General features: G+C 55.1%; 1 protein-coding gene across 1 annotated transcript in view; it reads left to right on the forward strand.

The window, feature by feature from the left end:
- The window catches only part of CDH23 (cadherin related 23), a 393,911-nt gene that overhangs the window by 104,810 nt on the left and 272,728 nt on the right, over window positions 1-16,373 (forward strand). Inside the window, exons 4-6 of the mRNA XM_069460801.1 lie at window positions 2,041-2,183; window positions 2,911-2,958; window positions 3,074-3,166. Coding sequence (XP_069316902.1) covers window positions 2,041-2,183; window positions 2,911-2,958; window positions 3,074-3,166 — 284 coding nt within the window. The remainder of the gene's footprint in view (window positions 1-2,040; window positions 2,184-2,910; window positions 2,959-3,073; window positions 3,167-16,373) is intronic.

Consider the following 16,373-nt stretch of genomic DNA (forward strand, 5'->3'; position numbering starts at 1 on the left):
CATTCACTAACCATGAGGCCATGGTAAATTACTTCACTCTTTGTTGCCCTGTTAAATGGGGAGAATAACAGTAAGGACTGAATTAGTACGTGGAAATCCCTTAGCTCAGTGCCTGCCTTATGATTAGGGCTCAAAAATGTTAGCCCCCATTGTCACGTTAGAATTGTTCTTTTATTTTTATTTATGTATTTATTTGTTTGTTTAGTTTGAGACAGAGTCTTGCTCTATTGCCCTGGCTAGAGTGCAGTGGCATCGTCATAGCTCATTGCAGCCTCAAACTCCTGGGCTCAAGTGATCCTCCTGCCTCAGCCTGCTGAGTAGCTGGGACTATAGGCATGTGCCACCATGCCTGGCTAATATTTTCTATTTTTAGTAGAGATGAGGTCTCTCTCTTACTTAGGCTGATCTCAAACTCTTGACCTTATGCAGTTCTGCCTCGGCCTCCCAGAGTACTAGGATTACAGGAGTGAGCCACCACGCCCAGCCAGAACTGTTCTTTTTAAAAGTTCACTTACAAAAGCTCATTAGCCTTCTTTTCTAGATAAAATGTCTAGAATTTGGAATCTTTCTTTTAAAGTTGATCCTCTGAGCAATTTGGTAAATATGTGAGTCAATATTTGGGGAATAAGATGTCTGTTTCATTTTATAGTGTAAACTGAAACCTTGAAAGAAGTGATTTGCCCGAGGCCATGGTTCTGATCTAACTGCCCCTTTGAGGATTGGATGAAGACTGTAGATTCACTCTTTTCAGAAAATGACACGCTGTACACTCATAACATTTTGTGTATGAGAGTTTAAGGACCTCCTGAAACTAAGGTGACCAACTGTCGCAGTTTGCCTGAGGCTTCCTGGTTTTAGCACATGGACTGAGAAATGCCTCAGTCCTAGGCAAACCAGGGTGGTTGGTCACCTTACCTGAAAACTATACCAGGAGCTGTGAACCCCGGGAGAAGATGCTTCTTAGGCAGTGTACAGGCCAAGCATCCTGATGCCTGGGTGGCCTCTGCCCCAGGCTTTGCTTCCTGGTGAGGGATGACACCTACCTCTCGATCCCTTTCTTGAGGATAGGAACTAGAGCTTGTCACCCAGTTCTAGACTGGAGTTCCTTATGGCTGAGCTACATCTTCTTAAGCTCTGTGTACTCCAGTGCTTATCACAAGGCCAGCACCTAGTCACTCTTAAATGAATGCCAGAACGCGTTGCAAAATACTCTGAATTAGAAAAAGTGCTTCCATTTGCAAAAGACAGAAGAAACCCAACTCAACTGATTTAGGCCAAAGAAAAGGCATCAGGTGTGTGGGGGGTTGGGTAGGGGGAGACAGTTATTAGCTCATATAGCTGAGAAGTCCAGAGGATGGAACTAATATCAGGCACAGCTGGCTACAGACTCTCAACCATCAGAAATGTGCCTTTCTGTGCACCATTTGGCTCTGTTTTCCTCCTTGTTGGCCTCATTCTAGGGCAGGCCCTTCCTGTGTGGTACAAAGATGGCTGCCAGTGATGCCACTGAGCAACCCCAGTGGAAAGAGAGCTCCTCTTTCCCAGTTGTTCCAGCAAAAGTCCCAGGGCTGGCTTTGATTGGCTAATTTGGATCACACGCTCATGCCTGAACCAATCATCGTGACCTGGGAAATGGAATCCTCTGATTGGCTATGGCTGAGTTATGTGCCCATCTTGGAACGTAGGACTTGAAATGTTGGCCTAACCTCATCTGAGCTACTTAGAGAGGGGGGTCTTCAAACTAAAATCAGAAAAGGGGGTTAGACAAAAGTTGTAGCTGTCCCTTATGCACTCAGAACATGGTAAATGATGGTTCCCTGCTACTGCCATCAGTAGGGCCGTGACAAGTAGGCCAGGGTGGAGGTGGGGAGCCTGGGTCAGAGCCCAAAGCTTCACAGGTGTTCTTGTGATGATCGGGGACCTGCTGGAGGTTTGTTGAGTGGCTGCTGCCTGCTAGGAGTTCAGCCACCTGAGCAAAGTGCTAAGGAATGAAGCTGACCTCCCATATTTGCCATCTGTTCTCTCCCTTGGCTACCCCAGGTTCCTCTGTGACCCAGTTGCTGGCCCGAGACATGGACAATGACCCCCTGGTGTTTGGCGTGTCTGGGGAGGAGGCCTCCCGCTTCTTTGCTGTGGAGCCTGACACTGGCGTGGTGTGGCTCCGGCAGCCACTGGACAGAGAGGTATGACTTGCCTGTACCCCTGCCCCAGTCCTTTCCTGGGGGCAGAAGCAGACCCTGGGGCAAGGGTGGCTCATCATCTTTTAGGGGCCTTCCTCTGAGACCCCATTCTGGCTCTGAAGAAGCATCTTCCTGCCTGAATGGTGTCTCTCTTCAAGGGCCAATGCTGATGTCTGGATTTAGGATTAGAACGGGATGCCGAGAGTTTTCTCAAAGCAAGGGGCAACATTGGATAGACAAGAAGGACAGTGACCTTGGGTTTATCCTCTGTAGAATGGGGCTCCATGGGGAGTACACGGCTACCTTCACCCCCACCAAATGTTCCCCCAAAGGACATTTTCCAGAGAAGCAGGTAGCCCTTAGCAAATTAGGATAAGGGTTTGAACACAACCTCAATCTGTGCCCTCTCCTTGTATTTGATGAAGGGGCAACAGAGATGTCTAGTGACTTGCTCAGTATCACCCAGCAACTTAGAGACAGAGCCAAGATACTGAAATGCTTAACTTCTTTCTTTTATTGCTCTTTTAAGAGAAGTGTCCATATTCCACACCTACTTCCCCAACCCAAAGGGCAATGCTAGTTTTTAGGGAAGACTTTGGATATCCAGTCCCAAGCAGGCACGTTTCTGGGGCAATACTGGAGCCCTCCCACCCCCTCTTAGGACCGGGGACCCAGGACCTCAGCACGCCTCTCTAACTCTGCCCTCTCCCCTCCCTCCCTTTCCTTTCAGACCAAGTCGGAGTTCACGGTGGAGTTCTCCGTCAGCGACCACCAGGGGGTGAGTGTGCCCTGGGCCCCTGCTGTCCTGAGAGGCACGTTCGTGGGCACTGCCCCTTGGGTGGAAAGAGGCCGGAGGCAGTGGCAGCGCTCATGCCCCGCCCTTCTCTCGCCAGGTGATCACACGGAAGGTGAACATCCAGGTGGGGGATGTGAACGACAACGCGCCCACGTTTCACAACCAGCCCTACAGTGTCCGCATCCCGGAGGTAGGAGCTGCCGGGGTTGCACCTGGCAGCTTGGGGGCTGCTGCTCCTCGGCCGCGGGGTGCAGGGGGGGGTCAGCTGGGGAGAGGGCAGCGCCGGCTCTTCTCCTGCCCACTTCTCCAGACCTCAGCCCCGGTGTCAACCCTGGGCAGGCTGGTGAACGTGCCGGCACCTCTGGGGATGGGAGCCAGCCTGGGGACAGGAAGGGCGGCCTGCAGTGGGTTGGTAGGGCCTCATGCCTAAGACACGGCCTGCCGTGGCTGAGCCCCACAGCTCCAGCTGGGGTCAGCTGTGGGACAGGAGTCGAGAGGGGGAGGTGTCGCACCTCTTCCCTTCATTCACAGCCAAGTGTGGCCCTTGGGCAGGCCTGACCCCAGGCCTTCCCGCTTTGGCCAAAATCAGGTCCCCCCAGGACACACCGAGCTTGCGCTTCCAGGAAGGGGCTTTCCCCAGCCCTGCACTCGCCCCCACTGTCTCCTGGCCCTGGCGTGTGTACTCTGAGCATGTTTGCATGAGTGCATGCGTGTAAAATCAAGCCATTGCTGGTAATTGAGAAGTACAAATTATTGCATTACAAACGGTTCGTTAATAAGCTGGCTGCTGGTGCCCGATGGCACCGGGGTTCTCGTCACTTGCTGGCCCTCACCTGGGAGGCTGATGGCAGTCTTACCGCGCTGGCAGTTAGTGATTCAAAGACCGTGTAGGTGGTGGGTAAAGAGCTTCTAACCGGGAGTCCCTTAGGGCAGCAGTAAAGGGTTGGGATGGGAACAGTAGGTGACAGAACCCTCTGGAAGAGCTGGTTGGCACCGTGGCATTTGAATTCTAACCCCTTTATGTTATCAGTCCTTGGGTCAGGGAACAAAAGGGTTTTCAGAGAATATCAGTTCATATATGAGGCTCCTCATGGGAGTGACTTGCCCCAGGGCACAAGCTTTGACTTTGAACCTTCTGACTTCCAGGGCAGGCTCAGACTCCCTCAAGGGTGACGAGATCTAGCTCACGAGACCCAGTCCCTGGCCTGAGTTACTCAGCTGTTGCGCCAGACGGAGGGAAGGACAAATGCTCGGGTGGGGATGCAGCAGGGGCACTGTGCCCTTCCCCTGTCTGGGGTGGGACAGGAGGGGTGGGACAGTCCTAAGCATGGGGGCACGGTGCCCTGAGCTGTGGCCAGAGTGCCCGGGGACTGCAGCTTGGCTCCAGCTCTCTCTCATTTGGAAGTCTCCCTAATTTAATTAAGGGCCTCTACGTGCCAGCCTGCACTCCGGGCCTGGGCTCAGAAACCAAGGGCACGGCTCAGAGTTAATGAGCCTCGGACCCATTGCTCAGCTGCCATCCTGGCAGGCATGGCCGCCCTCTGTCTTCCCTCGCAGGGGCAGCCGGCAGCGGCACTGGCAAGGGGACTCGGGGTCGCATCCCTCCCCCCCAGCCCTGGGTCAGGGCCAGGCTTTTCCTCTGTCCCGCTCCAGAAGATGTCACCTCCAACACCCAGCCCTGCTGGAATCCCCTGGGATTCTCCAAAGGCCTCTGCCTCCAAGGAGAGAGCCTCTTTGGTCATTCATTTATTTAACAAATATTTATTGAGTGTCTGCTGTGGGCTCGGCTCCGAGCCAGGTTCTCGTTGCACAGAGACCTGGGAGGCCACAGGGATATGGAATGGCAGGAGTTAGAACTAGAGGCAGGGGACCCTGGGCCTCGCCCCTGCTCTGCTCCCGGATTGCTGGGTTCGTTTGGGCATGTCACTTCACCTCTCTGGGCCATAGTCTTCCTTATCTAATAAAGATGAAGGGCAGGCAGGATAAAGTGGCCTGCTCCTGCCCGTCTGACGAGGGGAGGGGAGGCTGAGAGGGGCCGGCCGCAAAGGACACATAGTCCTTGGAGGAAGGCCCGCGTGGTTTACTCGCTTGTGTGTAGACATGCCCAGGTCACTTCAGTGGCCCGATACTTGATGCCCTACTTGGGGCTGCTCCGTGTGGCCAGTGGAGATGTGGTGTCACCTGGACGGAGGCCAGGCTACCCCCGACCTGAGGTGGCTTGGTACTGATCAGCCCTGGCATGGTGTGGTCACCTGAGATGGAACTTAGCTGTCTGGCCCAGGCCCCAGCTAGGGTACCCGCACAGGGTCTACTGGCCCCTGGCCCAGAATTGAGCCCAAGGTTTCCTGCTTGCATTGAGGTTGCCCCAGACCCCCAGGCCCCTGCCCTTGAGAAGTGTGATTCAGTGGCAGAGGCCCTGCGGGCGTGAACGGAATGACAATGCAAACCAGAGAAATGGTGGGGCATGGGGTGGGGCACTGCAGACCCTGTTAGGCCAGAGGGCTGCCAGAGTGATTAGAGAAATCTCAGCAGGCTTCCTGGAATAGGTGTGTTTCCAGCAGACTCTGGCCAAGGTGAGCAGTGGATTCTCCTGTATTGTAGCGCGGGAAGAGGGAGACTAGAGTCAAGACACTGGGTTCTAGTTCTAGCTGTGCCAACAACTGGCTGGGTAAGACTTTAGACTTGTCACTGCCCCTCTGGTGGCTTCAGTCCCAACAGCTATCAGACTAGGGAGTTGGAGCGGGCTCTACAGTTCTGAATCAGTAGGCTGGGGAGCGCCGGCCCAGGAAGCTGCATTTTAAACCAACTCCTCTGTGGCAGTGAGACCAGCCAGGTTCGGGAAGCCCTGGGGGATCCCTCCAGAGGTTTGCTGAGAGGTGCTGAGGCAGCCCATTATGGATGAGAACTTTCAGCCCTGCCTGGACATGTGGCCCACGGGGACCCAGGCTCCTGAGGCCAGGAACAGTGGGGGTGGGGTGGCGGGGACCGGCCAAGGCCAGGCACTGCCCCTTCATCAGGAGGAGCTCGCTGACCCCGCCCACCCCTCCCTGGTCCCCACCTCTCTGAGAGCCCCCGCCCCCGCCTCCGCCCCGCCCCTGCTGGGAACAGCCAGGCAGGTGTGTGTTTGGGTTTGTTTGTTCTCAGTTCCCCTCTCGCCCACCCCTTCTCCCCTCACTAAGCTGTTCTCCATGTAATTATCCATTTTATCAGGGTGAAAGGCCCTGCAATTCACTTGTCGAAGCCCTAACGAGGCAGCGTGGATGCTTTCAAGTCCGTAAAGAAAAGGGAAATCCTGCTAGAATTGGCAACTTAATTCACCAAGCCAGCCTCGACAGACCTCATTAAGTCCCCGTGTATTCATTTCAGGCTAATGGCTGTCATGCTGACTGCTGTTTGATTTGCTGTAATAGACTTTTATGGCGTTGCAATTTGCTCAAACGCGTTTGCCTGTGTCTGTGCCCAGCGGTGCTGCTCCAGCACCTCCGTTAGGGGTGCGTGCCTGCCTTGCTGACCTTCAGCGCTGCCCCGTCCTGCCCCTCCCAGGGCCACCCTCTCAGCCCTCCGGTGTGCCCCCGGAGGTGACCCTAGTGCCGGGCTGTTTGGGCAGGGGTGGGCGTGAGGTGAGAAGTCAGGGTGTGCCTGGTGGCTGGCGGGGTCAGGGAGTCAGGAGGGCCCTCTGGGGTCTCAGGGATGGCTGTGTCCTTGACATTCTGCCAAGTTCAACTCCTAAGCTGGGCAGTCTCGGCTTTTACCCACGTGGCCTCATCCTACCTTTCCAACTCACCTTTTGGTATTATCTTCTGGTTTTCCACCACATGAGTTCTCCTATCAGCCAGACGGCTGATACAGTGACTATTAATGTGTCTGTCTGTCTGTCTGTCTCTAATACACAAACACTGTACTTTTCTAACTAGTACTAGAGTTCAGCCTAACTCAACTCTGCCTGTCCTTCAAAGTCCAGATCTGATCCACTAATTTTTTTTTTTCAATGAACATGACAGATATTTATTAAATAGCTACTGAGCGGGGCCCAGGGATTCTAAGCTGACTTAGACATGGAGGGTAGGGAAAAGGACTCTACCACTTGCCAGCTGTGTGACTTTAGACAGGTGGCTTAACCTCTCTGGACCCAGTTTTCTTATCTGTGAGATGAGCAGCAATATCTATCTGTTTTGCAGGATTGTTGTGAGAGCTATAATGATGTAGGTAGGAAAGGTCCTCATCCAAGTTCGTGGTTCATAGTATAATTTAGTAAAATGCTGGTGATTAAGACCAAGGTCTTTATCCTCAGGAAAGGTAATTTTACAAAGAGAAAGACAAGTAAGTGAATGTATAACTACTTAAATGTATTAAATGCCACAGTAGTTCGTGCATGTGCAGCGTGATGGAAGCACTGTGGTCTGTACGTGGGGGCTATTTGTTTGGGGCCTTAGATGATGAGTAGGAGTTTATTAGAGATGGAGACTATGGTATCTCTGAATATCATTCACTTTCTGAGATCCTTTGGCCTCTGCATATATTGGAATGTCCCAAAAGGAGAGGTGAACTCTAACCCCTGATCAGAGACGCTGCTGAGGAGGGACAGTGGCTGTGTGGGTGTGTACCCCTTGCAGGTCCCCACTGTTACCTCATGGAAACAAAGCCAGGCGGGAAGTGGCCCTCTGGGTCTCTGCCCAGGTCTCTGTGACAGGTCCTGCCCAGACCCTTGTTGCCTGTGGCTCCAGGAGACCAGCTTGAGGTAGGGGACAAGGCTGCTTGTGGGGATGGGCTAGAGCTGGGACAAGATAACAGGAGACTGAGAGAGGGACAGTCCTTGCCTGAGCCTCAGTGCTGGCCGAGGCAGGGTCAGAGCCAGAGCCCAGGCTCTAAGCCACACCGTCTGTCCGTGTCACTGAATAAGGACGGGTGGAAGTCACTCATTCCCTGGACCTCCTTACTAGTGGGAAGGTGGAGAGCAGAAGGGTGCTCGTGGAGACATTTGTCAATGAAATCAAATAAATAATTCATTTCTATAATAATAATAATAAGTTGTTAGAGCTGTGCTCTGTGGGATCTCACTGAGCCCTCACCACCCCTCATGGGGCAGTCACTCCTGTCATCCCCATTCTGCAGACACGACACGGATGTAGACAGGTTACACGACTGGCCCAAAGCTGCTCAAGGGACGGAGCCACGATCAGGTGACAGGCGGGGTGTGTGACTTTCGGCGAGGAGCTTCACGTCCCCCTGCAAAGCAGACATAATTGTCCTGCCTTGCAGACACGGCTGTGAAGATGGAGTAAACGAGATCCTGTGTGTGGGGTGCTCGGCCCGGGGCCCAGGGTGAGCGAGTGCCCAGTGAATGGTCGTGGCTGGCATTTGCACGTCTGTCTCTGCCACCAGACTGAGCAGGGCCCGAGCGTGGTCACCTGTGCGTCCTCAGTGCCCAGCCCGGGGCCGGGCGTGAGAATGGTGCTCACTGAGTGTCTTTTGAACGGATGGACGTCCCAAATGGACGGAGCCATGCCGCTGGCTCTGCCTCTTGGGTGGTTTTGGGGACACGAGGAGCGTTTATGCAGAGTGCTTCTCCCCGCCACCCGTCTTACCGAGGCGAGGGGTTCCTTGCTGAGCACAGTGCAGTGTGGGCCGAGGAGCAGCCAGGCCTGGTGCTGGGCTGGAGGGGGCACGCTCACATGGCCCCCACACCCCACCTTCCTCCCAGACCCCTGAGAGCGTCTGTGCTGGTGCCCGCCGGCTCCTGGGTCCCAGCCATGCCATCCTCTGCACTGTGGCATGTGAGGAGCCCTGGACTGGTGGCCAGATGAGGCCCAGAGCATGCAGAGGGGGACTTGGCCAAAGAGGCCACCTTATTAGCACCCACCAGCGCCGGCAGCAGTCCCCGCAGCTACCCTTGTGCAGGCCAGCGTGCCTTCCAGGTGCTGCGTGACTTATAAACTGCGTCCTCAGGTTGCAGCGAGAGGTGGGGGGAGGGTGGGGGCTCCCACTGGCTTGTGCCCACTGTTCCCCCTGCAGTGTCAGCTCCACTCATGAGCGTGTCATCGCCCACGCCAGGAGAGACAGCCCCTTGACAGGCCATATTAATTTATACCTCGGGGCCACGGTGCCCGGCGGCCCCTCTGCATCTGTAACCACCCGCCTATTGATCTGGAGGGGAGGCCAATAAATCATCCCGGGGCCAGAGCGGTTTGTTCTGGCCAAGCAGTGTCTCTGTGCCCTGGGCGAGCACCTCCATCAGCACAGTGACACACACCTGGAGCCTTCCTCTCTAGGCACACAGCCTGCGGCAGCCAGGACAACACTCTGGGCTGGTCGCGACGAAGACAGAGATGCGCAGGGCAGAGCGGCAGGGCCGCCCCTTTCCCACCGTCCTGAGGGTACTTATTTCCATAACATCATCTGTTAGCTGTCCACGTGACACCTCTGCAAGTTAGGGGAGAATTATTCTTTCCATTTTATAGATGAGAAGCTGAGGCCAGGGCGAATTCACTGACTTCTGCATGTCCTCCAGTGTTGGACACGCCTGCAGCTAGAGCCATCGTCTTCCCTCTGGTGTCCTGCCTCCTGCAGGGCCCTTTTAACTCTTTCCCACTTTTCAGCATCCTTGCACGTGTGCTTTTGCAGTTTTCCATGGCCTGCTTACGATGTGTCACAGCTTGCGGGATGACTCCCTGATCCAGCCAGGGTCGGGGAGATAGCTGGGCCCTCTGGGCCCCATGCATAGGCTCCCCCCAGCCAAGGCTGAGGGCTGTCGCCCACACCGCACGCACGGGCTGAGGGGTCCAGTGGAGAGGCTGCACTCAGAGCTGGTCCTCGGAGTGAGCACCACCCTGCTGGACATCGCCTTGTGGCTCAGGACCCAGCGTGGTCATGGTGACACCCATTCCTTGTGGTGTGCAGGGTTAGTGGGCCCCAGAGGCCTCCACGAGTTCCGTCACCATTGTGCACACAGCACTGTTTGTGAGAAGTAGGTGACCTCCACCCCCTGCCACGGGCTAAATGCCAGCCTGCTCCCCTTGCCTGCAGGAAAGAGTCAACACCTTCCTGCCACCTCCTCCTTGGAGGAGAGGAGAGAATAGAGTCCCACAAAACCAGGGCCCAGAGAGCTCAGCCCAGCCACACACTGCGAGGCTCCTTGCTCCCTTCTCCGGCCAGTGGGGAGGACCCCCGGCCCCCCGTGACCTCCATAACACCCCTCCTCCCATGCCCATGGACACCCTCCACCACCCTCAGCACCAGGAAAGAGGACAGTGCGGGAGCAGGAGATTCAGGGAGCCCAGATGTAATTAAAATTATTATTTTGTTTTAATGGTAATAATGTTCTTAATTACATCGGTTTCCTCGCCGATTCTGGCTGGAAGTCTTTGGGGGCCCATATAATTCTATTGCAGTGACTGCGGGACCCTCTGCCATGCATACGAAGCAGGGGGCTGTGCAGAGCCCGGCTCGCGGGCATTAGGGATTCTCTGGCACGAGCTGGGACCCCTTTTATTGCGGCCCCCTGCCCTTTAAATAAGGCAGCTCTAAATGGAGGCAGACGGCGGCTGCTGGGGGGGGCTCTGCTGCAGGGTTGGGCTGTCAGCCCCACGCGCCTGGGGTCTGTCTGTCTGCGTTCAGGGTCAGCTCCTTTTCTCTAAAATGGTCTCCTCACCCCGGGGTGGGGCCTGTTGGGGGAAGGGTGCAGGTCTCCTGCCCTCACCCCTTTTCTCCAAGCAGGGGGGCACCCTGGGTGGGGGCAGGCGTAGAAAATAGGGCTGGGAAGGCCCTGCCTGCAGCAGGCACAGCTTTGCTTTCCTGCACCCCGAGAACCTGTGCCCATGTGATCTGGGGACCCTACCACGGCACACTGTGACAGGGCCATGCGCATGTAGGCTCTCACTCCACACTGGAGGCCGTGAGCAAGGTCTTAGCCTCTCTGGGCCTCAGTTTCTTCATCTGTAAGATAGGGATACATGGATCTGTAAAAGTGCCCTGAGACCACGTGTATGAAGTGCCATGCACGTAGGTATCGCTTGGTAACTGATAGGTATTAACTGTCGTTAGGAAAAGGTCTCCGAGAACTTCAGCAAAGTGGCTTGGAAATCCAAGGAGCCCGGCAGGCAGGCTCCGTCCGTGCGGGCTGGCTGGCTGGTGTTGGTGACCAGGAAGCTGACAGTCGAGTGGGAATCAGGAAACGTGTGGAAAACATGAAATAAAGACATATGACAAGGGAGAAATGAAATCGTCATCAAGAAATAAGTAGTGATAGGCTGAGAGTGCTCCACACAGACTCATTGAAACCAGCGCAGAGTGACCGTCAAGGTGACTTAATCCAACCACACATTCCCTAGTGGGGCAGCACACCCAGGGGGGCAAGAGACTTGCCCAGGGTCGCCCTTCAGGTGGCGGGGGAAGATCACAGGTGGCCGGGGAAGATTCTCGGGGAATTGGTCTCCAGACCCTGTGAACCGGAGCCCGTCCCTGGGCCAGAGGCACGGACCGTGTTCCCCAGGGGCCCTGGGTGCCCGGAGCCAGGCTGGCTGCGGGTGCTGCCTCCGGTGTGAGCCCTGGACCCGGGCTGCGTCCTCGATGCAGGTCACAGGTGCCCACGAGTGTGGCTCGACCCCCAGCTTGCTACGCTGCTCCCCCTGTTTCTGGGGGCTCTGGGATTCTGTCTCAGCCCCTCCCCTTATCCTAACAAGTTCAGAGTATTGTCAAAACAGCCTGGGGACAGGCCTGGCCGCCCCTGTGACATTGAGGCCCGCCACACAATAGGCTTGTTTTGATGTGTTTGCAGGCTGCCTGACCCACCTTGTTTTCTACCAGGAGGGGGAAGAAATAGAGCAAGCGAGCTGTTGGTTGATGGAATTATTATAATTTCTCTGATTCCTTAGCAGCCTTTAATTACTTTGCAACTTTGTGGTGTTGGCTGGAAGCTGTGAGGGCTGGGCTCTCCCTCTTCATAATAACCTTAAGTGGAACCCGCCTGTCCATCTATTAAAAAGCCCGCTCTTCTCTCCAGATGAGATAACACCACTGAGAGATTTCACCCAGGGCGTAATCACTAGGTACAATGTAATCGTCCCCGATCACTGTCTTCATCCCCAGTCGGCCAGCCCACCTCCGGGCGCGGGGCATTGCCAGCCACTAAGAGCCAGACGCCTGGTCACGTCCTTGTCCAGGAGGGTTGCAGGCTCAGGCTGGTCCCCCTCCCAGTCCTGCCCCCCCGAGAGGGAAAGGATGTGGGCGGCTTTTCCCACTGACCCTGCCCATCTCTGCACCTCCTGGTCTGGGCCCAGCTGCACCTACCACCATTCCCAGCACAAACCCTACATTGCAGAAATTCATTCCATTTGCATAAGACTTTAAGCTCCAGGCATTCCTGTCCTCCCTGTCCTCAGCCCCCGCTATGGGGTGTCACTTTCCTGCTGCCCAGCCTTTGTTCATGTTCTTGCTGTGCCCTGCCCCGAGATGCTGTCAGCCAAGCCCACTGTGCCATCTTCTTCCCACCGTCAGCCAAACCCCACTCTTCCTTCCTCAGAACGAGCCAGTGGGAGAGGGTGGGAGAGGTTGGTCCTCTGTGCCCACAAGCAAACCAAGTGCTAGAGAAGCCACAGCAGTTGTCCCCTTCAGAAGTGGCCACTGGGATCTGACCCCAGGCCCTTCGCTGAGTCTCCTATCTGCTGGACTTGAAGCACAAGTCCCTGTCCTTGGCAGTTGCTCCTTACACCCACCCCACCCCACCTTCCAACCCCACTCTGGGTGGACCTCCTGTCTCTGGACCCGGGTCATCTGGGTGCTGAGCCTTCCTCCGGCTGGCTCAGGCTGGGGCAACCCCTCCTGTCTTGGTCACCTGCCTGTGCACACTGGGGTGGGTGACTTCAGTGAGTTAGAGGGAGGTGAGCTATAACCCGGAGGGGGCATGAGCCCCACCTGCAGCTGGGAGCTCCGGCGGGTCACTTCACCCTTCCAGGGCTCAGTCTGCCTCTCTGTTAAATGGGACTGTTCATCACAGGACAGCAAGGCCTCGAGCTTAGAGCCTCATGCAAGTGACATGGATTAACCCTTGGAGCATTGTCTGCATTGGCCCCCACAGGCTTCTGTAAGTTTGTTTTGTTTTGCTTTGAGTAAATGTATTACTTACACACACATACGGAGAAGTGGACAATCACGTGTTCAGCTTTATGAGTTATTGCAAAATGAACACATCTGTGTAACTGTACCCCATCAAGGACCAGAAATTCACCTGGACCTGGAAGCACCCTCATGTCCCTCCCTGTTCCTCCCCATCCCCTAAAGGGTCACCACTGTCCTGGCTTCTAGCACCACAGACTGCTCTTGCCCATTGTCATTTTGTGATCTATATTCCATTAGGCTTTTAGTATCACCTAAGCCCCCGGGAACAGACAGCCAGCTTCCTCTTGGAGGCCGTTCCCGCAGTGCTTAGGAGCACTGTGCTGGGAATCTCGAGGCCAGAGTTGGAATCCTGATCTCACCACCTACATCTGGGGGTCACTGGGAAACTTACTGTTTCTGATGCAGCAGGCGTGGGTGTGGTGCTGACACAGGCTTGACACTGTGCAGGTGACATGGGACAGTCTGCACATGGTGTGCACTGGAGGGACTGCCCCCTGCAGTCATTGCCTTGAGACATCTCTCCCTGGTTGAGGGTCCTCTGCAGGTGGACACAGAGCTGCCCAGGTGCTGGGATGGGGGAAAGGCAGTCACAGGGAACTAAATGGAATGGAGGAAACTTGGGTTGAGAGAATGAGGAAGGGCCCTCATATTCTTTCCTTTGATCCTCAGAGTAGTCCCTCAAGTTGCTAAGAAAGGTATGATTGTCCTCATGTTAGAGCTGGGGAAATGGGCCCAGAGAGGTTAAGTGACTTGTCCAAGGTCACACAGCGATTCCCAGATCTCGTTCTCATTCTGCCTCCAAAGCAAGTCCGCGTGCATCTTACCTTAGAGTATCCACTCTGGGTTTGGGTTTACTGTGAGGCTGCTGCCTTCAGAGGAGCCAGCCCTGAGCCTGGAGACGGTGGGAGGAGGAGGGTGTGTGGTTAGGGGGAGGAACGCTTCCCAAGTGACCTTTACTGTGTTCCAGCACCTTGAGCCTCCCACCAAGCTGCGATTCATATCAGCAACCCAATCTCAGGCCTGCACAGGAAAACAAAAATCTTTAAAGGCTTCTTAGCAGTTTGAACTGATTTTTTTTTTTTTTTTTTTTTTCCTCTTTCCTGGTCAGGGCTGGGGCAGGGCCAAGGGAATGGGAGAAGAATAATAAATTCTTCTAAAGCATTGTCTTTCTCTTCATCTCCCTCAAACCCTCAGATTCCCCAAATTCAGGGACTACCAAACCTTAAAAAAAAAAATTCCTCCCAACGTAGCCTAAAAGATGGAGATGGAGGGAGATGCAATAGCAGCTATTGGGGCGGAAAGCCCTAAATGGTGTGGAAGTAATGCCTAAAGTGTGCTGGCGATTACAGACATTTCCACGGAGCCTCGCTCGGGCGGCACGGGTCGGCGCCGGCAGTCGTAGGGAAATAAATAAATAAGTGAGCAAGCCTTGGAGATCCCGGTTAACCGTTGCCGTGCAGCAGGGTGGGATGGGGCAGGTCACTGGTGAGGGCAGGAGGAGGGTAAGAGGCTCATTCATTCATTCTCCATCCGTCCATTCATCCAACTATATTGAGTCCCTGTGATGGGCAAAGGATGTTGCAAAAACCTGTCTGTGGTGCTCTGAGACGGAAGAATCCTGCAGGGTTGGCAGGGTCTCGCCCTGGCCCCTCTCCAGCCTCCCCTTGAGCATCCCTCCCCTTGCTCTTTTGTATTCCTGCCCCGAGGGCGCTGTGCCACGGGGCCTTTACACGGCCTTTCCCTTTCCTTCTCTCTGGAACGCCATCACCCTCCCCCATTTTCATGAACTCCTACCTTCCCCTGAGATCTTTGACCCCAGATTCATCCCTCCTCCCAGCGCAGAACGGATTCTTGGGTTCTGGGCCTTCAGAGCACCAGAGCTTTGACCTTGGGGTGTAATCATTCACTTACATGCAGGACTGTCTGATTCGATCACTGTTGTTAGTCTCTCGCACATGACTGCGAGCTCTGTTAGAGCAGGGCACGTCCACGGGGCCATCTTTCCAGCACAGGGTGGGCGCTCAGGGCCTGGAGCCCGCTGGGGACTCAGTAACGATCTGTTGCATGATGCAGTCCCTGCCTTTGGGGAGCTTCTGCCCCCCTTCTCTAACCTTTAAGAGAGAAAATCCATGAACCAATCCTTGGAGTGCTCTATTCCCGAGGCCGCAGGCCGAAGGCATCTCAGAAGTGCCGTCTGAGTCCCCGGCTGAGGCTGGTTTGAAGGCAACTGGCAGGAAACTGAGGACGCCTCACTTAGGGCTACTGGAGGAAAGGGTGTCACCTCGTGGGGCTGAGGGATGGGGGGCAAAATAACACCCCCTCCAAAGATGTCCACGTCCTAGTTCCTAGAAGCTGTGAGTATGTCACCTCCCATGGCAAAAGGGACTTGGCTGATGCGATTAAGTTAAGGATCTTGACGTGCAAGGGATATTGCAAAAACCTCTCCTGAGACAGGGAGATTATCCTGTGTGGTTTTGCTCTGTGGGCCACGGTAATCACCAGGGGCCTTATCATAAGAGGAAGGAGGGTCAGAGAAGATGTCACAGATGTCGCAGAGAGAGAGAGAGAGAGAGAGAGAGAGAGAGAGATAGATATTTGAGGTTGTTATGCTGCTGGCTTTGAAGACAGAAGGAGAGGACAGGAGCCAAGGAATGTGGGTGGCCTCTAGAAGCTGAAAAAGGCAAGGGAACAGGTGTCCCTTAGAGCCTCAGGAAAGAACGCAGCGTTGTTAATATCTTGATATTAGCCCAGTGAGTCCCGTTTTGGACTTCTGACCTCCAGAACTGTAAGAAGATAAATTTGTGTTGTTTTAAGCCACTGTGTTTGTGGTCGTTTGTTACGGCAGCCACGGGAAACTGATACGGGGTGTTTAGAAGGCAGAGCAGTAGGGTGTGCATCCTAAAGTGCACCCCTGCAGCACCCCCAAGCTCTGGCTCCCTTGCTTCTCTGAGGCCCTTCAGGCCAGAGAATGGGTGGCCCCAGAGGCGGGTTGAATGGACGTGAGTACGAAGCTGGTGGTTATTGAGAGTGATCCACCACGAGGGCCAGCCACGGGCAGGGCATCCGGGGCTGGGGAGGGCAGCTGGCTGGGGAGGGGCTCCGCGGAAGCTGTGGGGAGAGGTGGGAGAGTCGGGGAGTCCAGAGCTGCCAGCTCCGGGCAAGAGCCCATGCAGTGGGTGTGGAGACAGGGAGAGCTGGAGGTAAGGGGTGCTGGGAAGTGCTGCATCCAAGTGGCCGCCATGCTGCTGGGACACCACGGAGGAGGACTCAGCAGGGGCCTGAGC

The sequence above is a fragment of the Eulemur rufifrons genome, chromosome 28, assembly GCF_041146395.1.
Source record: "Eulemur rufifrons isolate Redbay chromosome 28, OSU_ERuf_1, whole genome shotgun sequence".
NCBI lineage: Eukaryota > Metazoa > Chordata > Mammalia > Primates > Lemuridae > Eulemur > Eulemur rufifrons.